Genomic DNA, 27941 nt, shown 5'->3' with positions numbered 1-27941 from the left:
TTGCCTTTTGTGAGAGAAAGGGGACCTGCGGTAATATGCCAGTGAACCAAAAAATGAGGTGTTTTTTTCATATATTAAAAGAAAAAATCAATAAATCAATATACAGTTCTGTTTGAGCCTCTCTCCCTCGCTCTCTCTCCCGGCAGGCATAGACATACACACAAGAACCAGCAACACAATAATACACTTATATGTTGATAGTAGCTTCCCAAAGCCGAAGTAGTCCATTGCGGCCTCCACTGCAAATCCTCTTCCGGTCAAGGTCAGATGCGGCACACCGGACCTACATGGGACAAAGATGTCAACTAAAAAGTACAAAAACTCATTCACGCAGCCTGTGTCTAGAAAAATCACCGCATGAGACCAGGTCCAGGTTCCCCAAACATGAAATCCAATCCCAACTACCCCTAGCATATTTTTGAATACCGACTCCTTTTCAATGGTTTGCTTTTTATGAAATATTTCAACTAGTTGCCCCATGATAGTTGATCACCAGGCTTGCGATTGAAACAAATTAGCGTATCGCTTAAGTGCACTTCATAACAGGGTACAAGAAAAGACACTACGATCTCTAGAGACAACTGGAACCAGAAACCATAAACTTGCACTTCCAACGCCTGGAAATTCCTAGTGGATCCCCAAAACACTTATTTTTCATGAGCAAGCAAAAGAAAGAGAGAGAGAGAGAGAGAGAGAGAGAGAGAGAGAGTACCATAGCAACAGTTCTTTGTGGAGTTCTATACAATTGCCATCCAGCCATCTTGGATCCAGGGCTAGAGAAACTGCCAAATCTTTCTTGAGGCCGATGGAATAGAGACATGGAGTTGTCTGCAGCGGCAATGCCAAGCCAATGTTCTCCAGCATTGATAGAAAGGATAGAAGCAGAGTGAATTGTCACATTCTTCACACACCTTATTCCTCCTTCATAAATATGTAAGAAATGAGTTGCATATACATTATCATCCATAAGACAAAATGTTTGAGAAGGATATTGAAAAAGCTGAGAGACATGGGCTGATCTAAAGGTTGTGATGTCTAGAATGCAATTATAGCTAGTTCAAGAGGTCACATTTTTGCCCCAGTATTCTGCACAATTCTCATCTAAGTTAACTACTATAAAGTGGAACTAAAATAACGTAACAATTTATTCCATGTTTTCACGATATCCATCAATGACTTGTTGGCAACTAACAAAACTATCCTGCCTATTTATGATTCACAAAAAAACCCCTGGCATTTGCATTTTCAATACATTTGTTACTTCACCAATGGTTAGCATTAAACATTATTTGGAAAATACTTGTATGTTGTTCTTAAGTGGTTAAGGCGTTAAGCTCTTCATTTCATTTTCTTTAAAGGATACTTATGTCATTGAAAATACTTCTGTTCAGAGACAACCTCCAGGACTATTTTGGAATGCTGAAGTAAAAGTAGGATGTATTTGTCAAATAGCTCTAAGGACGGTGGAGTATCTGAATGGTGCAAATGTAGAGATGAAGAGGAAAATGGCTTACCCTCTTCATTTTCCCAAAAACGCAGTAATCCATCTGTGGAACCTGTACAGCAAAGAATAGTAATTCATCTCACTTTGCCAATAATACAAACCCCGACATATACATAACATGTATAGTTCTCCAACATTTATACTGAGAAAATGGATAACACTAACCAGTAATAATGCCTTTGTCTGATGGTGTGTATTCAACACAAAGAATAGGGCCTGCATGGCAGGCCAATACGGCATCACATGTGCCACGAGAAACAGACCACATTCTAGCAGTCCAGTCATCACTACCCGTAATCACAGTGTCTCCAACCATTCTCAGCGACCTGAACGTTGGGGGTAAGATAGACATGCTAGAAAGAAGCAAACCTATAAAGAACAAAATAAATATTTCAATAAAGTTTACCGGATCCATTTTGTATGGCCCACTAGTTTGTGCATCTGTCTTCCAGCTCGGATATCCCAGACATTTGCCACCCTAGAGCAGAAAATTATTCAAATTAAAGTTGATACCTAACAAAAAGCACCTACTTCTGTTTATCTTATGAGATGATTTGGAAAGGTGCAGCCTATCACAACGACTAGTATGAAAGCATGACAATTGACACAGCACAACTCTTAATAAATATATATCAAGGCAACACAAGTCTCGGAAGACGGCAATAAAATGTAATATGACACGTTGAAGGGGAACTGGGTTGTGGATCTTGACAACAGAGAATACAAAACATGACCGAATGAAACAGAGAACTATTGAACTCTCACAAGGCTCCATAATGTTGATTGTATTATCCCGCATAACAGTAAGAACCTAGTAAAATTGAAAGATAAAACAACCAGCATGTAAATTAGTTTGACACATACGGGTCTCGCCCACCAGCAGCCAGCATTCCAGTTGAATCATCATACTCCATACAAAGTACTGCACTTGAGCAACGACCAACAGTAGCAACACAAGTATCTGTTCTGACATCCCACATTTTTACACTACCATCGTGTGAAGCTGTAAGCACACGCTCCCCTGAAAGCATTTTCACACAACTGACCTGAAGCAAAAGATCCAAATAGCATACTCTAGTTACAAACACGAAAGAGAATAATCAGCCCACTGGATTATTATTAGCTAAGCCATGTTTTCTCAAAAACTAAATGAAAACATGATGATATTCACTTTAAATGATATACTATGTTGTAAAAAGCACTACGTGCAGCCTAAGCAGCGACTTTGAGCCAACAGCTTAGGTCTTCGAGCCAAACAAAACAAAAATATAATACAATAATAAAAATATTAAAATTAATAATGACGAGTGAAGCATTTCCCAATGAAGAACATATTATTATCAACTTAGAACAATTAAACAATTAAAATGCATAACCTGATAATAAACAAGCTAAAAGCTTCAAGCATCAAATAAAGGTCGTTAAAAAAAAAATAGCAGGCCTAGAATTTAGGATCAATACTTTTCAAGTTATAAAGTGTTGAACATGATGGAGGAAGAAGAGAGAGAGAGAGGGAGAGAGAGAGAGAAGAAACCGATTCTTCTATTAGCTAACCCTAATCTCTAATTAAAGAGAAATTAGGGGTCGGCAGATGTCCTTACATATGAGAGACACACAAAAATATAAAATGACTAAAGAAGACTCTAATTCTTTAAATAATTAGAAAGTTACCAAACTTAAACACAAACTTGCTAATTTCAACATAAAGCATGGAAAATCTTCTTGTTTCCTCGCTACTTCTAATTTCCAAAATAAAACCTTAATCTAAAACCTGAAGTTACTAATCTAATGTTAAAAAACAGAATATAAATCCAAAAGAAAACAGATTAAGAAAAATTGTACGCAAGGTAGTTAAAAGCCTAAGACAATATATGAACATTCAAAATTTCAAAGTATAATAGTATATGAGCTAGAGCCATAACTATAATTATATACATGCAACATACAAAGAATGGGACACAGATTTGCATATAAACAGAAGAAGGAAAAAAAATCTGCCATGATGGAAAAGAAAGAAGAGGAAGAAGAAGAAAAGAAGGTAAAGAACCTAGATCATTGAACGACACACAGTGATGCAATGTGACCTATGCCCAGGCTTTCACCTGGACCCCAAGGCTTGGTTGGTCATCTAAGTTGGTGATTCATATGGGACTTGCACATGAAAACACATAAACCATCACATAGATGCCTAAGAGAACAGAATCATCACATTGTAAGTAAACCAGAATGATCACACCTTCTAGGCTCAACCAGAATGATCACACCTTCTAGGCTCATACAATTATATAACAAAATATAAAGAAAGATTCACCCTTTTATCAAGGTGTCTTCAGCATGGTGGGCACTCCAACTATGGGTTTATGGTAGTTTTTTTCTTCAAAACCCACATGCTTTTCTTGGGTATAAATTTTAAACCGAGTAAAGAATTTTTCACTGTCAGATCAGCTAAGGTCTCAGGTCAAGCTTAACCAACCCAAGTTTGGGCTTTCTTAATCTCAGCAGAGCTGAGCTCCAGCTAGTGGACTTGAGCTCAACTCAAATTTGAGCTGTGCTCAAGCTATGACTTCTATGGCATGAGTTGAGTTCGAGCCTCTCGGCTAGACAGAAACTTGGCTTGTATACATCCCAACCGAGCCATATTTTTGACAACATTGATCATATGTTACATGACAATTTTTGGCCTTTATGATATTTCAGAGCAATTTAATTAGCAAATATAAACAATAAACAGTAGTTAAAAGTTGGAGCCAACCAGAATGGTCACATCTTCTAGGCTCATACAATTCTATAACAAAATATACAGAGAGAAAGAAATTAGATGGAGCTAATATATACAGGAAGTAGGTCATATTCAAGCATAAGAAATTGCTATTTGAAATGAACTTGTCAGAGGCTATCATTGAGATAATCTTACCTGTGCTTCATGGCCCTTCAATTCTTCTAGAAGTTGATAGGTCTGCTTGTCCCAAACTATGACAGATTGATCATCAGATCCTGAAACCACTTTAGCTCTATCTGAGCTTAATGCGCGAACAGTCCTACCCAAGGTAAAGCACATAAAAGTATGAGAATGAGTCATACAAATTTAAAAAATGGACTGTCACATCTTTCATGGGCTCAAAACCAACTTCAGAACACCTTTGCTCCATCTCGAGAAATAAAATTACTTTTCATGTCCTTCTAACAGTACTCACAGTCCAGACTTTAGAGTTAAATATCAATGTGCTATATCACATACTTGGTATGACCTTGCAGCGTTGCCTTGAGCTCTGAACCACGAAGACTTGGATCCCAAATTTTCACCTTCATGAGGTAAAAAAATAAAAAGATAATCAGTAAAACAAAGTCAATAGCAATATATAACTACAAAATAAAAGGGAACGTACCAAACAACATCAAGAAGTAGTAACCCTAAAAAATCAAAAAGTCAAAGTGAGAAAGAGTTAAATTACTAGAAAGCACCTTCCAAATTTTGTCAGAACAAGCAATTACAGCCAATTTCATGTTTATGGAGGAAAAATATATGGTTTATGCATGACAGGTTAAAATCTCTCTCTCTCTCTCTCTTCCATAAAAAAAAAAAAAAAAAAAAAAAAAAAAAAAAAAAAAAAACAGATTATCAAGCAACAACAAGCATTTACACAAAATTCAGCACTAATGGCAGTTCCTGTCAACTAGAAAATTTAGTTTGACTGGCATCAAATAATAAAAGGTCAAGTGTTTATATTGTTCCACTCATAAATAACTAAAATTTGACGGAAGTGTGAAGATGGAAAAGGCAATCTTGAAAGTGGCAAGCAACAGTAGGTTACCAGGCAGTCAGTGCTTCCACTAATAAAAAAGCCTGCATCTTCACGATCACCCACCAGATCCCAGACATCACGCCTTGTTACACAATGTAGAGCAGTAACAGCACCCTTATGGCCCCTTAGTATTCGAACACTTGATTGAATTTTCTTCTGTGCAGTAGCAGGCTCTGTCTTCCCAGAAGAGACAGATGATTTGGAGTTCTCAGCTGCACCTGAAATTCAAGTGAGACTAACACACATCCTAACTGCCAGGAGGAAAAGTTTAAGAGGGTTTCTTGCTCTACCAAGATACAGCAACAAAAGTTACCTAAAGAACCATTGTCAGATGTCCACTTACGCCCACGACTAAAAGAACTGGACCTTGTGGAAGCTTCCCTACTAAACATGCTGTGGACCCAGCTTCGCCCAACTCCAGAAGCCTCAGCAGGTTGTTGGCTTTCATCAGTCACATCTTGAGACCCTGGAGATGGCACACCATAAGATGAGACTGCCTGAACTTTTCCAGGAGAAGGTCCCCAATACCCATATCGCAATTGTTGTATGTGAGATAACAATCCCCTGAGTTTAATCTGAAACATATTTTTCCAGTGTGAGACCATCAGAGAAAACCGACAAGTAACAAATGTATGTCTTGGCAATTTGGTAAAAGTAAACCTTGAAAGCATAAAAAAAAAAGTTAATAGACAAAAAAATTACCCAATTTTCCTATACTTGCACTCGATCACTAGTCTCACTTCCAAAAGCAGAACTAAAAAAAAATGCTAAGCTTTTCCAATTGAGACTAGGGATTAAAACCACATCCCTAGGTCACAATAGCATAAGCTGCTATTACATGCCAATTTCCTATAAAATCATGTACAATCATATCTAAATGGTGCATGAGAAATGTATCCAAGTAAAATGTATTGCTTAGAAGCACACCGAACATTGAAACACATATATCTAAGGAGATTAAATCTTGATAACACAATTTTGGGATGATTGAAACAACTCTTATCTCCTTATTCATCGATGCTCATAATCCAGCTACTCCATGGGCCAACTTAACCGCATGCATGGCCTAAACAATAAAGCGCTAGTATTTGGCAATTGGGATATAAAAATGAAGAGTTAGTCATAACTGGGAGAGACAAGAAATCTTTTTCCTCCTAGAAGTGTGGATGTCACTAATAAAAAAAAAAGGTACTAAATTCATTTAACAAAATCTTCCAACAAAGACAGGGAGGAGACTGTCGTGCTTATGTGATATAGGTGTGCATCTATGTTAGTTTTTCCCCTAGTTTGTTACCTGATTGCATGACATAAAGCGGCATTGCAAAATTAACTCGTGAATCGAAATGGCAAACCTGCCAATTCACCGATTCGGCTGAATCAGTTATGAATTGCCAAAAAAATATTAGAATAACAAATTAAAAGAATAATTAGGTTTTTTTTAAAAAAAAAATTGAAAATAAGAACATTCTTATGAAAAATGAACATACCACTCCTTCATAAATGCCAACTAAGTTTGTTTAGATGAAACTGTGAATATCATTTTTAAAAACCTTTTCTTAGGCTGCCTATGCAACATGGCTGCTGCAAATAGGCTGCCATGCTCAAGGTGAGTGTGCACCGGATGTGGGTGTGCAGCAGGTGCTTTGGTGCAGCTATTAATAATTGATTGTTATTATACTTTATGCTCTAATTTAAACGCATATGTTTCTCTTACATTTATACATATAAGCTTATTCCCCCCCCCCCCCAAAACACACACACACATATACATATATATATAGAGAGAGAGGAGCTGAAATCCTCCAACCATCTTGAGCTCTGGCCAATCACAACGGCCCAAAGCAATGCATCAGGCAGTGTGCTATGAGAGACCAGAGGATTCTCCAACCAAACCCAGACAGAAAAATCCATAAATCAATATATATATATATATATATATAGAGAGAGAGAGAGAGAGAGAGACAGAGACACAGAGGAACTAAAATCAGCCGGCTGCTGAATGTTCACAAATGGTTAAATTTTAAAATCCATTACTAAAATTCTTTAGCCACGAAACATTAGCAAGTAGCAACAGTCAATGATGTAGCAACAGTTTGTGATGCTTTAGTGACAATTTCATAGGGCATTTAGTGACGGATTTCAAATATATAGCAATCTAACATCTGGTGGCTGACTGATTTCAATTTTCCTATACACACACACACACACACATATATATATATATATAATGCGGTATAGAGAGAGAGAGAGAGAGAGAGAGGATGATTAGATTCTGTCAGTTGCCAAATGACTAAAATTTAAAAATTTATTGCTAAAAGACAGTCACTACATCGGCATTAGCGATGGTTTATAGTGCAGCGATCATCTATAACTTTATGGTGGCTTTCAGCAATGATTTATGGTCATTTTAGCAACAAATTTTTAAGTTTAACCATCCATCAGCATTAACGAGTTCTAATATGGTTCTGCTTCGAATGATCCAGTTTCACCAGCATCCCAAAACACATGGGGTACTATTGCCACAACAGCACCCAATTCTTTTGAAAAATGGTGCAGCTGCATGTGGTGCATGGTGCTTGGTACATGGTAGAGCCATAGAGGGAGGGGGAGAGAAGGGATTGGGGAGGTATGGGGATGTGAAAAAATGACTGACAACATCAGCACTCAAATGTCATGTGATCATGATAGCAATATGGGAGGCCACTGCAGTAGACTAACTCAAAAAATATCAATAGCCAAGAGGTGATAACAAGAGGCAGAAATCATGTTGCTCACAAAGTGGGGTAACCCATAGTTAACTGTTCAAGGAGAAGTATACTTGGTCTTGCAATCAAAATGTATGTATTTAAAGATATTCACATGGCAGACAAGCTGCGCAAGAAACAGAAATGTAAAACAGTTCACCAAGGACGCACAACATTGAAGTGTCTTCTCCAAAGAAGGATCAGAGATCTGACCTGGGTGTTTCGGCTTAAACTATTAGTCCATCATGACAGAAGGATAAAAGAAAAAAAAAAAAGATTTCTATTGTTCTTCTCAAGAGGATTAACTTACAAATTGTTTATAACCAATATTATTTTTTTCAGCAAGTGTCTCAAGCATGAACCATGAATCTGTGTCGGAAAGACCCAAACCAGCCTGCATTGTAGCAACATATGCAGAAAATTAGCGTGAAAGTAGACAAGAAATAATATTCAAAGAACCTGCAAAAGATATTGGAACATGATGTCCAATAGAAAGCACAAGTTCACCATATGAGATGCTATTATCGCAAGCTGAGCTGTCACAAGAGTTGCATAATTGCCTGATCTGTAGAAATGAGAATAAAGAAGATAAACATAAGTTTATCGTCCAATATCTCCAAAGGAAGCATTATTATGCCCTCAGAAATCCTCATCAGTCTGATAGGCAAGCAGAAAAACAACCTAGTCAGAGCAAGTAAAAGATGCATGCAGGCCAAACATTGATCAAAACTTTACAACAATCTCATTTGCCCACTCCAACTTATATTAACATGACACATAATCTAGGAAGACTAAACAAGAATATGTGCTTAATAGACAGGGGACCGGCTGGCAGACGAGCATCGACCCGACACAGGTTCGGGTGCAGGCACGCTAATGACACGGCATGAAGACGATAGTCCGCTGCACCCCACTCCTTGACCGTGCCAGGCCCACGTCCATCCACCTTCTGGACACAGTCAATGCTAGCCAAGACTCGGTCCCCCGAATATTTTCTCACCCACCCTTTCTCTTTTCTCCCTTGTCCTCCACCTTTCCCTTCCCTCTTTCTGCCCTCCTCTTTGCAATCTGCCTCCTTACCTCCTGTTTGGCGTCTCCCACCTCCTGTTCGCTGCTGCACCTTCACCAGACACATAGGGTCTTCCTCCGCAGCGGCACCTTATAGATTCCACCTGTTTGCCGCTGCACTGACGCTTCCATCACTACATGGAGGGTCTTCCTCGCCGGCATCAGGTAACCCTCCATTCCAAAACTCCTTCCTGCCTTCCACCCCTACCTACCCCTTTTGCTCCACTTTTCCATTCCGGTCCATCCCAGCAGCAAGTGTTCCAGCGTCTTCCGGCATCAGTAAACCCCCAAACTCCTTACTGCCTTCTGCCCCTACCAACTCCTTACGCTCCATGGTATCCAATCAAACTTGACTTGAATTGATGAATCATGATTGAAATGGTGAATGATACATTTTTAGTTCGTTTGAAATCTTCATGAATATAAACTTTTTTACAATATATATATATACGGCAGCTGCACCCGCATACCCATGATTTTGAATTAGGTCCACACCCACACTCGCACCTATGTGACCTAGATCTTATGATAATTAAAGAGTAAGATTGGGTTCCCACTTAAGTAATATTGCGAAAAAAAAAAAACCAATTCCAGAATTTCATACTCTCTGGTCTGGAAACAACAGACTATGTCAATCTTAAATTTTGACAATCCTTAAAAAACAGACGAATGTCAAGAGACTATTAAATGGCACAATTGAAAGCTGTTGTATGCACATTAGCTTCACAATTATTAATTATACACCAACCGAGAACATGCAGTAAAGATGTCATGGAGACATTGTAGGAAAGAAAATATTTAAATTAGACTAGACAAATGTTTCTCTTCTCCACAATTAAAAGGTTTATGCATCTATGTATTGGATACAGTTATACCACATTATTTTGCTCTTAAGGATTTTAAAATACAATACTGACATGTAGCCTCCGTGGACACAGCTAGGTAGCATTGACAATATTATGGAAGATCAAGCCGCACATTTTGTTTTCAAAGTAATTCAGGTGCCCTGCTGTAACATCAAATACCCACAGGAAAACACAAGAAATACTCTGTACAAGTAAACAAGCAAGCATGTACAGAAGCACATAATCAATTAATCATCACTTTCAAATGCAATATTTTCAGAAAGAATTTCAGATGATTGATGGAACTGCAAATTATTCTACAAAATTTTCAGAGTTCTATTTTTAATTCCTAAAACCTGAACTACACGAAATAGTGGAGCAGTATGGCAATGTTGATGAGCTTACACTTGACAATTTTGGAATTCTTTTCGTTTTCCAGAATGAAACAAGCATCTACATCCTGAGAAATTCAAGATGGTCATACTTTCCACTGCAGGAATGAGCACAAACAAAGACATGCCGTGTGGTGATAACAGCTTGTTGTTTCTGGGTTAGAGCTTCCTATGGAGATGGCACTGGTTATTTCTCAGTTACAGATTCCCAAGATGAGTGCTTGTTTCTAAATTGCAGCTACCTAATCCACTAAAGATGTACTCGATTCTGACTGACCAACTCCCCAAACTGGGTATGTTTTTCTGAACCATTAGAGTGGCACTCGATAAATAATCAGCTTTCATAGGCTAACTTTCTATTAGCAGCACTGTAATGCAACAATTTGCAGTCACTTCAGCACATTAGTGCTTCAGAATGACAGGATTATAAGGTTACACGAGAAAAGTGAAAAGAAAGGCTTTTACTTCAGCGAAATCTTTACTAACATGCTATTGAAAACAAAGAAATTCGATGCCCCAAAAATTATTAAAATATCTGCCAATTAAGAACATTCACTTTGTTACATGTTGCAACAAATTAAAGTATACAATAATTGCTCCTAAAAAAATGTAAGGGCACATTACTGTGAACTAAGAGAAACATATGAACGAATAACAGGAAACATACTTGTCTGACGAGCGTTCCATTAGACTATCAAAATATCCTTCCCAAAATCTGAAATAAAAGGTACAGCCATAATATGTATTAAAAAAATCTGATAAGTGATAACATGAAAAAGTAATTTGGTTGAACCTTTCAGATGTAGAAAAACATCTAAGCATCCATTGAAAATTTAAAAGAGAAATTTCCACCATATTGGCCTTCACACAAGTACAATTCAGTGTTCACTTCTATCCAGGTTTGCTTTCAGAGAAAAATGTGATGTTCAAATGTGTGCATGTGTGTGTGTGTGTGTGTGTGTGTGTGTGTGTGAGAGAGAGAGAGAGAGAGAGAGAGAAAGAAAGTGAAGAAAGCATACCGCAATTCATCCCATGTCGATATGGAAGAAAGATGGCGCTGAACATAGTCCGGCATATTACTAGAGTCCTTTCTATACATTTCAGCAGAAACTTCAAGTGCATCTCTTACAGTTGCCATATCAGTCCGCGAGGTGGCACGACCAATAGCAGTTTTTAACTGGAATAAAAATGAAGTGCCATAGAATATCAATCATAAATCTTAATTCATTCAGCATACAAACTAATTTTCTGTGGAATTATGTTAGGAATGAGGCCCTCTCTCTCTCTCTCACTTACGACACCAAAAAAAGAAAACGAAGAAGAGAAAGAAGAAAACATAAGGATTTTTACATGGTCTGGAGACAAAGTTCTGCTACATATACGACCACACAGGATTTTTTCACTATCACAAAAAGCTCTACAAGACCCTTTCCCTCCCTCCCCCACCACCATTCCTTAATCATGGGAACTAGGGCAAACCCACAGAACGAAAAATTACATAAATGCCCTTACACAAATTCGTGCAAATTAGGGAAAAGCCTATTAAGTATAGATCCGGCTCCACATTCCAACAAAATAAACCCACATTATCAACATATGTTAGCACCCCGCAGTTGTTCCAAGTGTCAAATGGACATACCAGCTCTTTTACAGCAACAAATTGTTCATCAGTCAAGCGGCAGACCCATCCCTGATTGCAGATAAAGATTAATAAAGTCCAAACATCTACAAATTTTGACTAACGTGTTAGTGTCCAATCTGCCTCACCGAGTGGATGTGTTCCCTGATACATTCAACAAACCCTCTACCACCAATTCCCTCAGCATCAGATTCAATCAATGCTGAAAAAAGCAAAATTTAAGTATTCAAAGCATTAATTTGCACAAATTGGAGTACTTACACAATTAACGTTACCAATTTTAAACCTCAAAATCCAGAATGGAGCAAAGGAGATAACTCCAGTCATACCAAGAATTGTTCCATATTCAAATGATGAAAGAGGATCATCGGTTGCTCCTAGCTTCAGAAGACGCAGCCACAGTCCCTGTCAAGTGAACCGAGCATCATACATCAACAATATTTGCACAAAAAATTCAATATCATCAAAATCCTTCTGTTCACTGATGAATCAAAACTATCAAGTTTTTATCCCTTCTGAAGATCCAAACACCAACTTTTAAAAACTCAGTGGACTTAGTTGTCAAAATTCCAAGTTGGATTTAGGTCAGTCAAGACCCTTAAAAGTAAAAAGACTAGTTAAGACTAGTCAGGATTAGTCGGTTTAAGTGGGTACACGTCTTCATGTCACATTTAAAGTAGGTGGTACTAGACAAAATATTTAAAGTGAAAAAAGTAATAAGAAAACATAAAATATTATTAGGAGTCATGTCAACCAACAATTCAGTGATTGCACATAGCACCACACAAGGATGATTGAAATCTAAGCATCTAAGGTTCCTCAAGGGTTCACATATAAAATCACATTTTAAAGAGAATGAGAGGTGGGGTAGGAATATACAAGATACACAGTATATCAAATAAATCTCAAAATATTAATTATTTGAATAATCTAAAAACTTTTTAGAAGGAAAAGACCCGAGCAATTAATTTTGGTCTCCATAGGGTTCTCTCATCCCTTTTTCTCTCCCATTCTTTCTGCTGTTTAACCTTTTTTCAACCATTGTTTTTCAACATCTGGGCTGGTGTAAACAGTCCCCCTTCGCATGATGGAGGTACTTTTTTATTTTTTGGGTTTTTCAATGTCGATTTTATATTATCCTTATTCTTTTTTATTTTCAAGCAGAACCTGGGATTTGGCCTCTGAGAATCTCTGTGTTATATTTGCAGCTTTGCTTCAATTGTCTTGTTTCTGACTGTAAGGTTTTCTTCTTCTGTATGTTTTTGTTTGTCACTTTGAGCTTTACCATTCTCACTGTTCAGTAGAAGTATTTTACTTGTGGTCTGCTTCTTGAATTAAGTGTTATTTCACTTGCATGTACCTGAATAAAAATATTACTTTCTTGGCTAGATTAAATGGTATAAGATAAACAGATATTTAAATGACAACTTACATATTTCCTTTTTTCAATAATGGTCAACAAAACCAGGCCTGAGTCACCAAATTGACGACCAAGTACCAAGCTGATATTGAGCAGATCGAATCCCAAGTTACTAGGTTTAGAGACATTGCCCAAGGTTCTCAAGTTTGAAAGCTAAAGGGTTCTCCCCAGCTTCACAGACACAAGAATGCTGCAGCTTACTTACACTCTGTTTGGCCTCACCCATTATTCACAAACATTAAAAAGAAAAACTGCCACGAAGAATCTTATATTTTCCTTCCAAATTGATTTCACTAAGATGACAACAAAAGAAGGATAAGTTATGAATGAGAAAAGTTGGTGATGACAAAGATGATAAATGATGGTCACTTGTCAAGAAATATATGAACCTCACTACAGTTTCCCAATGAGCAAAGCTCTGACTCTTTGGTTCGCGAGTGCTTTTTGGCTCATAGGTTATTGGCCCAGTTTGGCTACTTCATTTACAAGATCATGATAAAGCTTATGGCAAATAGAATGCAAACCCACCTGAAAACTAATCAGCCAACCTATGATGCTTCTCTTGTATCATGTTAGTGGCACCGGTACTTGCCACAGGAATAATTAGCAGCAGTTATGGTTAACAAACAAAGAGTAGTAACAGCATCATGGTAATATTACTGGTGGTGAAAAAGTGATCCCAATGGTACACCATGATAATATCCAGGTCTATATTCATTAATGATATCTAGAGTTTTTCCACCAAAATGAATGACCTTCCACTGGAATGCCCGTTAGCATCTGCCAATGATGTTATTGACCTTCAAATGGGATAATATCATGACATTTTGAAAATGTCACCATCAATGGCTGCTCAAAGACATCATAACTCACCCTTTCAAGCAACAGCATCATTCAAAATGAATTGACAAAAGCAGAACAAAAGAAGTAGTCTATGCAAGCAGCATATTAAAACTGACAACTAGAAAATAGTATACAGAAAAAAATAATGATAAGATGGCAGGTATATAACCAAAAGGATGTAAAATAATCTTATATGTCTGGACATGAAACCACTTTGATTATAAAATTTTAACAAGAAATAAGTTTCAAAGGAATATTCACCTGCAGTTTTACTTGTATGTCCAAAACCATTCGCTCTCTCTCAGCCTGCAAACAAAGAGACTGATTATTGCTAGAAACAAAAATACTAGGCCCTAAAAAATTGCAAGAGATTGCTGTAGTAGATTAATTTGTTGAATATGCAACTGAGATCTATTAATTGCTTACAGCTCTTTCACGTGGACTGAGGCTTTCTGTAATTGCTGATGAGACTGAAGGAGAGCTGACAGCAAAAATGCAGGGTTGAGTAAGAAAGAGACAAAAGTTAAATAAATAACAATGGCATAATTACCTAAAGATCTCACGAAATAACTAAATAGTTAAAAGACAATATTTATCTACAGCAAGATAATTCGTACACATTAGCAAAATGCCATAATCTATCTATCATGGTTTAGAAACTCAAGATGTCTCTTGAGATATGAGCGCCATGTTTTTTTTTTTCCTATTAACCTGGAATACATGAACATCTATGAATGTAAATCTCTTTTTCCAGAGGTCACATGCACGCACAGAACTAGTGGCAACATATCTCATGTACTGATGAACCATATGTCTGTATCATAGCTCTTTTATCCTGGTGACACTGCGGGAAGCATGCAAGTTTCATATATGATGTATTGGTAAACTATATACCAAAACATTGATGTACCAAATGGTTTTGACAACATCATGATGTTATCAGCATTCTACCAGTCAATAATACCAGAAAAATATCATAGTATTTTCAAATAGTAACAAAATTATATGAACCATAATAACACAATATCTTGCAATTTCTTTAAGTTCCTTTTTGTATATTTCGGTTGTAAGTTTTCTATTTCACTGTTGCTTTTAAATCTAAGAAAATTATTACAGTAATCCTTTTATATCTCGCAACAAGTATATGACAAAATGTATTTCCTTTCTATACTTTTTCAAACTTCTTGACTTCGACAATTTTCCAAAGACTTTTGTCGGGAAGATTATATTTTAGGAAAAATAAGAAAAGCCTTGCCAAGAAATTGTCAAGAAAATATTGACTATGATAAAAACCAAAGTGTTGAACAGCTAGTAGGACGTACTACCAGTACCATCAATTATTTCACCAAATACTTATATCTTATCTTCTGTCACATTGTTCTTACATAATAAAAATACAACACATTTGTTCACTTAAGGAAAGACAAAAACCTTGGAGTATGTCTACTCTGGTACTCTAGGGCACCACTTGCTGCGGCAAGAATTGCTTTTCTCCTTTCTTCTTGCTCCTCAGTCCGAACATTTGCAGGAAACCTATCATAACAATATCTTGCCCCAGATCCTGATAACAAGGAGAAAAGCTCCATATATGAGACATTCCTCATTCTTAATTTTCCCTGGCATTTCCAACAAGCAAACCACAAAGTATTTGCAGTTATGCAAAACAAGCCATCACCATTACCTCCAACTCCTACAACTGGATCAGCTATTGTTAGTGTTTCAAGCTCAGCTGAAATCATGGGAAGAACAGAGGAAGGGTTCTGGCCTCTCCCAACTGCATCTTGCAACTTGTCAAGAAGATTGTTGCTATTCTCATCAGAGTGAGTACACCTCTCCAAAAAATCAAGAAAACCTTGGGAATCTAGAAACTGCATTAGCTGTAAAGTGAAAGGAAAAACCAATATCAATACAGAAGCATGATATGCATGCTCATCGACATGAAAAAAACTGATATTGGTCTGCAAACATATTTCTGATCTCACCATTGGATCTGGAGGTAGATTAGTCATGCGAGATCGTTTCTTTAGAAATGCCTGTGAGTTGAAGACATTTACAGCTGTATTTTCCTGTTAGAAAGATGTGGACTAACAGCACTGTAAAGACACATACATGTTGCAGGAAACCTCTTTTCATGAACTAAAGCTTGAACATGGAATAGGTAAACCGAAAAAGAGTAAATAAGTCATAAGGCATACCAGAAAGTTGCGGTAGCCGCTTAAAATGGTTGCAAGGAATCGTAAAAAGATCAACCTAGAAAAGCATCAAAAAGGATATGTTGATCAAGAAGAAAAGACCAATCCATCACTCAACCCAACATTCATGAAATGGAATTACTAGTCACCAAAATTATGAAGAAAATATCTTAATAAAATTAACATGGCTCAACATATCACCACATCACAGGGAAAAGTTAGAAACAATAAAATAATGAGATAATTTCAGAGTCCGGACCTACATAGACATAAAAGAAACTATAATACTGTCTTCACTTTCAGTCAGAACTGATATAACTCTTTCGAAATGAGAGTTCCACAAGCTCGATAACTAGTAATTCTTCATGAAAATGAACAAGGGTGAATGGAGAAATCAATGGCTGAGTGTGCAAAAAACACACAATTAGCACATAGAGAACAAACACTGATGTGAAGGGATCCCAATCCCCTTTACATACAGGTTGAAAAGATGGCTAGCCATTGCCTGGTCCAATTGCTAGAACCTAGCCATTTAACTAGTCAAAGTAGCAGCTAAGGCCTGTTCGTTATTTGATAAAACAGTCATTAGCAATAAAATAAAATAAAATAAAATAATAAAAGACTAAAGAAAAATAAGAAAAACAGAACATATATTATATATATATATAAAGAAATTAAAAGATTAACACCCCACCCCCTCCAACTTATGGTTCTGCAATTCGAAGCTTATTAAGAAGAAAGAACAAATTTGGATTAGCAAAAGCTTTTGGTGAAGAAATTGACTTAAACCTCTCTGGAAGTTCAATACCTCAATTGAAGGTCATGATCCTTGCTCCAAGGTTTGTTGACACCCCTAAGGGAACGACCAAATGTACCCTCTCCATTCCCTTTCATCAGATCTATTTCAATCACATTTGGATATAAGAGTTTCATGATTTCACCACGAAGAAAGCTTAATTCAGGCTCTGGAATAGAAGGTATTTCTTCCGTTGTTGAGATTCGATTATAGTCAAGATCTATTACCACTACCTGAAAGAAGACAGATAAATGTCAACAGCAGCAGGACAAGAACAAAAAAACGCTTGCAGAAAACACCTTGGTGAATCGGTGATGCTTCTAATACATAAGAATGTTCCTTACTAACTCATGAACCAAACTTTAAGTGTGCTTGTGATCTTTCTCATGAATTTTAACCAGTTCAACAACTCACAATGCAGCTTTAAGAGAAACCCAGTTCTTGAAAAAGATTCAACTAAGGATTAGAACAGTAAATATTTACAATCAATTATGTTTTATTTAAAACTGGCACCTAGACTATAACCAAAATAGACATCCTAAACTTGTCTTTTCTTTTTTATTTTCATTTCACTCTTTCATTTGACAAGTTGAAGAGGAACCAAATAGAAAATATTTTGAAGATTGAGTACCTATACTAGCCTATGTCACAAAGTGTACATGGTGTGGATGCTGGCCCAGGTGTTATTTTTTCAAGAAAACTTGGATGAGGGTGTAGCAAGGTATATATCATATACAACATGTGTGTGCATGCTGAAGAAGTCTCTCTCTCTCTCTCTCTCTCTCTCTCTCTCTCTCTCTCTCTCTCTCTCTCTCTCTCTCTCTCTCTCTCTGGTGTTGCCTCCCCTCTACCACCCACTGGGCGTTGCTACTGCTGCTGCATCCCCTTTGCTGCCGAGTAGGCGCACTCCTCCTCCTCCTTTTTCCTCTGCTGGCCTGCATCATTTTGCCGTTACAGGCACCCATACTGGCATCACATCTATGAGGGTGCACAGCCCAAATGACATATACATCTTAAATAAACATTCAGCATTGCAATGATTAAGATGGGACTTCCCGATGCATAAAAGTAACAACCTTGATAATTCAATGCCTTCTTACTTCAGTTTCCTTTAGAATCACTCACTACTTTACTAAAGCCCAGGTGCATTCTTTGGTTCAGTTCAGCATTTTCAATCTTCACTCCTATTGCTTCAGCAACTTGGTGTCTATGTTGCTTTGCATTTCTCGTGTGACTATTTATTTCGTGTTTTTTTTCCTCCTACAAATACTAATTATGTTTTTCACATCCATATTTGCACCTTTGAGGTTTTAATCCACTCCCACATATGGAAGTCAAACATCTAGAAATCTCCAGATGATCTTATAGCTGTAAGGTTGCTCCTATTTTTCATATTCAGAAAATTAAATCAGAATTTTCCAAAATTATCCAAGTTTACTCATACATAGAAGTTACGTGATCCATATTGTTTAAAAAAAAAAGTGTCAATAAATGGTTGGGCTTGTAGTTGCTGCTATCATGTGTACATACATATTCAAATTACAGCCAACAACGAAACATAGAAAAACAAATTTCCAACCACAGATGATTACAGGATTCGAGATAACAATGAAAAAATCGGTAGGAATCATAAGCAGAATCAGCTGAATAACTAAAAAGAAGTATAACCAAACAGGAAGGAAACAGATAAGAACAGCAACTACACCGTGCATAAAGCTAGTGCCTTAACCATTGGGTAAATACAATTCTTTTTTTGCAGTGAAGCAACTTACTCCATCCATCGCAAGGCCAGATGTGTCCACTCCTGAATGAAGACCCATCATATATGGTGTTGGGGCATCAATGTAGTCCACTCCACTAAAAAATAGCAATGGAATATAGACATGCTACAAAACCCAAACTTCAAAGGATAAGAAGAAAATCTTTTGGATGTTGGACTGTTGGAGACACATGAATACTTATGTTCTACCTAAATAACCACAAACAATATAGAACCATACAAATGCAATACAGTTTTACATGTCCATGACCATTACAAATATCTACTGCAAATAACTACACAGTTCTTGGTATGATTTTGGTAACATATTGTCCCCACTTTTACTTTTGATAGGAGAAAGAGAAAATTGATGCTGTACTTATACAAGTTAAGGCAACGTCGGCCAGTCCACAAACAATTTATGGCACTTATCTCAAGTTGAGGAAGTGAATGTAATGGCATTCTAGTACACCTTCAGAGGCAAACAAGAAAGCAACAGAGGTTCATGAGTAGAACAAAGTCTGGCCATTTTTTTATACATTTGTACATGCAACTGAATATAGGCTTGCAATCTCTAGTTCATATGCATATCTTTTTCTACATGACCTTGCATTTGCGCCTATGTATTTCCATCATGCCCTTATGCTTCAGCCACAAAACTCTATTCACCAGAAAAAGGTAATATGAGGTGCTTCTTAGGAAATGAGGACCTTTGAAAGCTCTATCCATGATTGCAATGCCCGAGCTCCTCAAGGAAAGTACAGATACAAATATATACTTCACAGCAAGAATCAACTCAGCAATATGAGAAATAATGCATCAAAGCACCAAACCTTGCTGATAACACAGCAGCTCACAAAAGGCACCAAGGCCCAACATCTTGCTATATCAATACAGCAATCAAGCAATCCAGTGCACTAAGGCACCAAAAACAAGCAAGTACAGCAGCTCACAACAGGGCACCACAGCCCAACAGAGAGACACAACTGAATGGGATGAAAAACTTCATTACGAATAGGAACAAGGGTTGTAAAATAGCCTCGCCAAAAATATGTTATAACAGGATCTTAAACTTTTAAATAAGATAGTAAGGAGCAGTTGGAGGACCAACTGCTAGAATTGTAGCCATTGGGGACTCCAACGTCTCTTACAAAAGAAAAATAAAAATAAATACAAAACAGAAAAAAATGCGTAAAATGAATACATGCGAGTCCTATGTACAAGTATATATCAGATTATATATACGTATGTATATAAACCTGAAATATATATGCGCACTTACACATATTTTCTAACAGTGCTTACCTGCCACCTAAATGGATAGATCAAGTGACAAATGGCCTCTGAAACCAAGGTTAAAAGGGAATACCTGCATGGAGACTTGCAAAATAAGCATATATCAGAAGGATGTGGTCAACCCACATATCATGTCAGTTGGAACCTGGAACCAATGTTTGATTAGTTCCAAAAAACTGTATATCATGGAAAAAGAAGAGATCTGGGGTATGCCAGGAGGCATGAAAGCATGTTATTTCTGCTATTGACAAACAATGATCATTTTGTCATATTAATTTCAATAGCAGAAAAGAAGCACCAGGAGGCATGAAAGCATATAAAGATCCAATATCCAAAGAATGATGTTGATGTACATTTGTCACTATATTAATGCATATTTACACAGATGATTGTGTGGGTGTACATATTTGTGTATCTATCTATCATAGATCTATCAGTACTCAGCATACTTCAGAAATATGGCATTCCTCATGCCTAATTTTTTCATTAAATGGGTGAACATTCAATGACTCACATCATTTTACATATCATAGCGAAACATTGAATATTTTCATTAAATTAGTATCCCACCCCAAAACACACACACATATTAAAGAGAAGGAAAGAGATTGAACTCTCTTGTTGTGCTAGTCTCTATGTTCAAGGAGGGAGAAGTGGGCCCACAGATGATTCAAAAGGGGATGAATATCTATATATATATACATATTTGTATGTGTGTGTGTGTGTGTCTTTATATATATATATATATATATATATATATATATATATATATATATACATATTTATGTGTGTTTGTGTGTCTTTACATATAATATATATATATATGTATATTATATGTAAAGACACACAAACACACATAAATATGTATATATATATATATATATATATATATATATATATATATATCAGAGTCACAAATAATGTCTCGAAGTTTTAAACGGCAAGGTTTTTTTCGGGTATAATACCACAAGCTTGTAAAAAAGGAAAAAATATGGTAAATTTTTAAAAATTTTTAAAAATTTTAAAAAACTAAAAATAGGAGAAAAATAAAATAAGTGAGAAACTAATAACACAAACATAAAAAAAAATAAGATTATTTACAACAAATAAAAAATGAAAAAAAAAAACTGTTTAGCATTAAAAAAACTAAAAAACGAAAAAAGTAAAAAAAAAAACGCGAAAAACACGTTAAAAACATGTTTTTTTGTTTTTAACATTTTTTCAAAAAAATGTGTTTTTTTTGTTTTAAAATGCTGTTTAATTTATCACGTTTTTTTCGAAAAAACGCTTTTATTTTATATATATATATATATATATATATATAGACAAGAAAAAAATTCAACCAGGACCTTCTCCTCGAAGGAGAATGATTAAGCTTGGTAAGAGCACATGCATTTCTCAACCTCAACTAGTTGCAATACTAAGCTTACATGCCAAGAACCTAGCAAAAATAATACAAGATAGCCCAAGAAAGAAACTGACGTGTTAGCTCGGATTAAGATCCGTTTTTCAAGCAGGACAGCAGTAAAAAAGCGGATGAAATTGTCAACATCCAAGCATTGAACCAGTGGCTGAAACGAGATCTGCAAGGCATAATGAAGTAATATCATGTTCCTTTTGATGTATAGAATGTAACCACCAAAAAGTGACCAAGAAAATTCCAAAGCAAGTTCGCATACTCAGGAAACCAGCAGAACCATAAAATTAAACATACTCACATCAGCATGGGGTAGGCCATCTTTTGGAGGAACTTCGATGCAAAGGAGACAGTTCTCAACTGCAAATAAGACTCGATCCTTTCCAGGTGTTGGCAAAGGAACATTCAGTACCATATGTGCAACAACATCCCACAGCGGCTTGCTAAAATCAATTTCAAAACGGAAAGAGTCAAAATGGAAAAAATCTGAATGTTGAGGTACCAGCTGTAATTGTAACCACAATCTCCAATGACACCCAAGCAGCATGGATAGATTATGTGTAATCATGACGATTTTCAGATAAAGAAGTAGAAAACAGGAACTATCTCATCCCAATCTCAGTTTACATCTTCAGCACTAAGTGCAGAAAAATCACAGTATTCGGATATTATAAAATTCACGCAAATTGAAATAATGTACCTACTTCCAGCAGAAGAAAAACAAAGGTTAAACAATTCCTCTAAAGCTTCACGGAGGACGTGAAAACTGGGCGATCGAGAAACAAGACAGATGCATTTATCAGCATAGGAATTTGGAGGGATGCGGTAAGCCTCAGCAATGTCTTCACTGACAGGATCACGGAATGCAATGCAGGATACATAAATTTTGGATCCATCTCCCTCTGTAAGTGAGTTTGCTTTAGTACAGATGAAATGATCCAAAAGATGTCATTTTAACAATTAAAAGAGCAAATAGTACACATACATGGAGAACTTTGTTTCTTCAAAGAACTACAAATTTTACTTGGCACGCAAAAAAAATATTATAGCCAAGTGAAGACAAAAAAGGACTTATGTGTCCATTTGTGTTGTTATCAAGTATAGTGCTTCTATCGTAAGGAAATATGAAACCAAGATAATACTACAAAACTATAAGATGTAGATTTTGTCATTTCATGATTCAACAAGTAACAATAGCAACCTATACAAAAGCACAAGGACTAATCAAAGGCATCATCCTCTTTCCTGCAGTTGCTTTTCTTTTTTCTTCATCTCCCTAGCACAATAAGTTGAACTTTACATGGAAGAATAAATTTGGTGACACTTAAGTTAAGGGCCAAGACTGTTGCGTATCTATTTTCTTCTTCTCTTTCATATGTCTGGATTTTCTTTCCTTTTACAGTATTGCATTAAAAAATGGAAAAATAATCAAAGCTGGAAAAGAATGAAAAGGCTACCATATTTAAAAAAAGAATGACAAAATAAAAAGTAAAAACACCACATTTTTTTTACATCTTTTTGCTTTTTCCAGAAAAAATAATTATATTCTTGAAATTTTGAAGACTTTTTAACATTGTATTAAACATTTTGAACCTAAACATTTTTTTAAGAAATTAGTAAAAGAAACTTAAACTTTCATATTACTCTTTATATTGTAAAAATTCTGCCCAAAAACTTTTCCTAAGAAAGCAGATTTCACAACTAATACCAAAGGAAGCCTCAAGGGGCATAGCGTAGCTGGTTGGACTAGAGGCTTGTATAAGGCAGGTTTCTAGTTCGATTCCCGTGAGCGCTATGCTCCTATGTCTTAAGGCGGTAGGGCACGACATCCAAGTTGAAGGGTGTCCTGTTCTATCACTGACACCGACGCAGCTCAGGACCCCGAAGGCAGGGGGAAGGGGGGGGGGGCCTTCGGGCTTCATTCGGGCGGTGCGATTGACTCTCTCGCTCACCCGGAAAAAAAAAACTAATACCAAAGGAAAACTTTACCACTAAAAACCCAAGAACAACATTTGTGACAATGGTACTTCATCCTTTCTATTTCTTACTTTTTTCATATTTTTCCCTGACATATTTCCAATTCTATTCTTATTCGCTTCACTTTTCTGTGTCCACCTTTCTTTAGGGAAAGAAAAATTAAGGGGAAGAGAAAGTGGAATCAGGCAGGTCAAGCCTGACCGAAAATAAGCAACATCTGCATTGCCAGTTTGAACTAGCAACTTTGTGTGGTTGTTGCATCAGTAACTAACATGGTCTCTAACGAAATTAAATAACAGGTCCCATTATCTGAGATAAGAAATATAATACTAAAATGCAAAAAAAGAAAAAGAGGGAGGGGCAGGAGATGTCATTTGCCAATGTTTATGCATTTCCTTAGTCCTGCAACTTAAAATCAGGAGACATGTTTGCTAGACCAAGCCCATTTCCTGTTTGAATTTGTTTAAATGATTGTTCTCACTACTTCATTTGGTTTTATGCATTCAAGAAACAAAAGTGAAGCACGTTTTCTGGTCTTCCACTTGCATCATTTCACTTGTCTAGCCTCTCATCAGCATCAACTGGATGTTTTTTATGCCAGACCCACGAACTCCACTTTTTCAGTAGATTAGATCATAGTTGGAAGCAAGATACAGCCAATTTAATACATGGAAAAGAAACACCCTTTATCAGCATCCACGATTTATTAGGTCATCCTGTCAGACTAATAACTTGCCTAAGATTATTCAAGGCATTATTCATGAAAAGAACAACTAGAAAAATAAATGGCTCCTGTAGCATACCTGTCAGAACAATTGGATAGCTCCTTGGGAATGTTGATAAATCCTTTGAATTAGGACCGGAAGAATAAAACTCCACACCAGCTGGAAGAACACACTGCAATATGGAAAATAAATCTGGCATCTCAAAGAGCCTATATATATTGTAGATCAATTTCAAGAGAACAGCTTTCTAAATAACAACCTATTGCATGTCAGAAGCATTGCTTCACAGTCATCCAACTAACATCTGTTACACTACAGCGTGTTAACAAAACTAAGCCTTAATAAACACACAACTTTTATCAGGATTAGTGTTTCCAATTATATCCCCACCAATCACAATATGAAAGGATACAACATCACCAGATAGAGTATAGTATACTAGCATAGAATGATTGCCAAGTAAGCCTCTTTACACAACACAGACAATAAAACAATTAAAGGTAAAAGAACCATCTCATTGATAGATGAGATGGAAACAAACTTTTAACATTATTTCCTACAAAAAGTGATTCTCAAAAAATCGACATTTCCTTACGGGATATAGCTTAACTACCATTACTGCCATAACGTACATCACATAGAATTTCATTCTACTTAAAGTAAATGCTTTCCATAGCAAGATCAATTTTCACATGAGAGTCAAGAAGCTCCTTATGGCTTACAGTACTTTTCCAAGAATCACATGCCTCATATGCATTTCCATAACCAGTACTTGCCTGTGTGCTTTTGTGTGTGCGTATATAACTAATAAGTACACAGCACAAAAATGTTATAAATACAAAGAGAGATACACATTTTAGAGAGAGAGTGTGAGAGAATAACACACAATAGAGGCTGGATGTAGATTAAAAAAAAGCTAATTAAAAGAAATGAGGCTGAAGGTAGTTTGAAGGAGAACTGTTAAAAAAGAGGAAACTTAGTAAATTTTTACATTTGATGGTTGAAATCATATTTCTTTAAAAAAGATATCCACTTTGGGAATTAGTTGGTCAATGACTACTTGTTGACTAGTTGACCAAATCAGTTGACTACGCCCCTTCATGGGCCCAACTGATTACACATCCATTGACATTATACTTTTCCAGTTTATTACCTATTTGCCACCCTTACTGCTATGATGTAGAAAGTAGTACCATCGGACATCAATAATGACCTGAGGATTACTTCTTCTAAACCATATGACCATACATCAAATCTGAGATAGGTTACTAAGAACCACGGTTCAATTCCTGATGAAGGGTTATTTATAGTTTATACTTATGTAAATATGTAACTGATCCATGAAATTTGTGATGACTACCAATCTCTATCATCACCTCCCTATGTTATCCTTCACTTGCTCAATGGTGAAGTCATGTTTAAGATTGAGATAAATACTAGAGACTTGATACTCATGGATGTGTTTTGATAGGCCTGAAGATGAGAACAGACGCTAGAAATGATGATTCGTGTATGCTGAATTTACTTGATTCCAGCAATTTATGGCAACCTGAGCTCAGAAATTTCAGAGCTTGAGCCATTCGCATACTAGACCAGGCTTCTAACTAAGATGAACCATATGCAAATCTTTATCCTTTAAGGCTCACCTAGTTGTTGGCTGGAGTTCTGCATGGGTAAAAATTTACTAAGTATTGAGTTCTGTGTAATCAATGCAGCGATTGGTTACCAAGTACCAACTACATAACTTCTGATGTGAATCTTCTAATCAATTGGTATAATAAAGATTAGAGTTATTATGCACTTATTAAATTTAGATATTGTGCGTGAAAAGATAAAGCTGATTAGGCTCAGCTTCAGGTACAGTTAACCACTTATTTTAGAGCAATGGGTTCTTTGGTTTTGGACTTTTAGTTTTAGATAATATATACAATTATACATAATTACATATATGCTGAGTTTGTTAACTATTGGCCGGTTGTAAATGTTGAATATCTTATCTCAAATGTTTGTTTTTGTTCGAGTTGTTTCGGGGCAATTTTTTTGTCAAGGTACCTTAGGTAGCTCTTTTCAAGGTGTGGATACTTCTTAGAAGATTTATATCTTTAAAAAATATATATAAGTAAATCATCGGATGATAGGTTATCTAGATTTTAGTATTTTCATGCAGACAAAATAAGAGACAAGCATAAGTGTTAGAAACACAACTAAAACCAAAATAAATAAATAAATTTACGTACAGGCAGTTAAGGATATAAAAGATTCTTTTGGAAAAAATCTTGAGAAAATCTCAGAAATATCTGGGGATAATTTCATAACATTATCAAGATATAATTTTTCTGGTCTAAGTTCTGCCTCCACTAAAAAATAATTTGATCGAAACACAACACCACTAACGTTCAGAAGGCAGAAAAATTCTCCTGTTTATGCACAAACTTCGAGATGAACCCTGAATCGGCAGTGATCAATTCTCCAAATACAAGCCCTAAGACTATAATCCTGAATATGCTTCTAGAAGACCAGCTTTCACCAAGATTCTTCCAACATGTGCCGTAAACATAAAACCCTGAATTTCTTTAGCTCAATAATGTTCACCAGCCACCATGTTGTAGAAAATGACTAATTCTGCATCTCATCAGCATTATTGGTACTAGATTCTACGAAAACACTACACATCATGCGCCGTTGTTGGACAAAAGAACTGGGCGTGTTACACCATCTGCGCAGCAATGTCATGCTCTACCAGTATGGAGAACTTCATTGTCATGACCAATAAAAAAAATTTCTCATTTTTTTTATGTTTGTGATCAGACTGTCCCATCTACCAATAACCTTAAGGGAAAAAGAAAAAGATTCTCCTACTACCTAATTGCAGCACGAACCAAAAGAATCAGCACCATCGCATCAATGTCCACCATACGTACGAAGCCAGATTAACAAGATCAAATATAAAACGGCAATACCAAGAAGATCGAAAGAAAAGGAGCAGAAAATTACTGTTGGCAATTGAGGAGGAGGCGGGGGATAGGTCGACTCTTTCGAATGTGGAAACTGGTCTAGAAAGGAAGGCATGTACATGACGCCCATTCCCTGATACCCCTTGTTCCCATCGAGCGAGCGGATTTCCGGCCCGATCCCACAGACGACAAAGTATTCGAAGATCCTCCCGCCGCTAACCATCGTCACCAACCAACTGAGCCTACGGAGCGACGAGGCTGTTTTCGACCTTCAATATCAGGGGATCAGATTACTCTCAGACCGATCTGCTTCTTCTCTTCAACTGCACCCATCATTGTCTTTGGAAACAAGCGAGTTTGAACCACAGAACGAAGTGCAAAAAGAATTGGCACTTCCTGGAATGGCGCCGTCGTCAACCGGCGGCTGCAATGGTGGAGGAGGAATGGCGGTGGCGATGGGAACGGTCGCGACTCGCGTTCAACTTCAATCGGAGTTCCTGACTTGCAATTATTTTGGTCGGGAGTGGCGTTCTCTGCCGTCGCCAAGAAGTCGGGTTTCTTGCTCGC

At 36.7% G+C, this 27941-nt stretch overlaps 1 protein-coding gene across 3 annotated transcripts; it reads right to left on the bottom strand.

Moving 5' to 3' along the window:
• Window positions 1–36: 36 nt before the first annotated feature.
• LOC116250057 (DENN domain and WD repeat-containing protein SCD1) lies at window positions 37–27941 on the bottom strand. Of its 3 annotated transcripts, none has more exons than XM_031623400.2 (31): window positions 27415–27941; window positions 24499–24592; window positions 22419–22620; window positions 22020–22161; window positions 21784–21884; window positions 20311–20374; window positions 19019–19132; window positions 17259–17479; window positions 16454–16508; window positions 16241–16324; window positions 15940–16135; window positions 15690–15819; window positions 14685–14739; window positions 14520–14564; window positions 12325–12400; window positions 12124–12197; window positions 11996–12046; window positions 11376–11533; window positions 11024–11071; window positions 8559–8616; window positions 8362–8445; window positions 5621–5882; window positions 5317–5525; window positions 4743–4807; window positions 4419–4542; window positions 2369–2550; window positions 1911–1982; window positions 1670–1830; window positions 1515–1556; window positions 713–921; window positions 37–283 (listed from the first exon to the last, which is right to left on the bottom strand). In XM_031623400.2, the coding sequence occupies exons 1-31, from the start codon at window positions 27595–27597 to the stop codon at window positions 188–190; spliced, it is 3657 nt and encodes a 1218-aa protein (XP_031479260.1). In that variant the 5' UTR covers window positions 27598–27941; the 3' UTR covers window positions 37–187. The 3 variants fall into 3 exon arrangements, with proteins under 3 accessions (XP_031479260.1, XP_031479261.1, XP_031479262.1); XM_031623401.2 differs by having other exon boundaries at window positions 5317–5519; XM_031623402.2 differs by lacking the exons at window positions 24499–24592; window positions 27415–27941 and having other exon boundaries at window positions 22423–22564.

This window comes from Nymphaea colorata, chromosome 3, assembly GCF_008831285.2.
Source record: "Nymphaea colorata isolate Beijing-Zhang1983 chromosome 3, ASM883128v2, whole genome shotgun sequence".
NCBI classification, from domain to species: domain Eukaryota; kingdom Viridiplantae; phylum Streptophyta; class Magnoliopsida; order Nymphaeales; family Nymphaeaceae; genus Nymphaea; species Nymphaea colorata.
The sequence above is the reverse complement of the archived record's forward strand: the minus strand, read 5'-3'. Positions and strand labels throughout refer to the sequence as shown.

Excerpts from the sequence above, each read along its gene's own strand:
- LOC116250057 (XM_031623400.2), bottom strand. The coding sequence starts at position 27,597 with ATGGTTAGCGGCGGGAGGATCTTCGAATACTTTGTCGTCTGTGGGATC. Across the intron at positions 14,740-15,689 it reads CAGAGTAGACATACTCCAAG|CTCTCCTTCAGTCTCATCAG; the intron begins GTTTTTGTCTTT and ends TTTTGCTGTCAG. Across the intron at positions 8,446-8,558 it reads CGATAATAGCATCTCATATG|GCTGGTTTGGGTCTTTCCGA; the intron begins GTGAACTTGTGC and ends GCTACAATGCAG.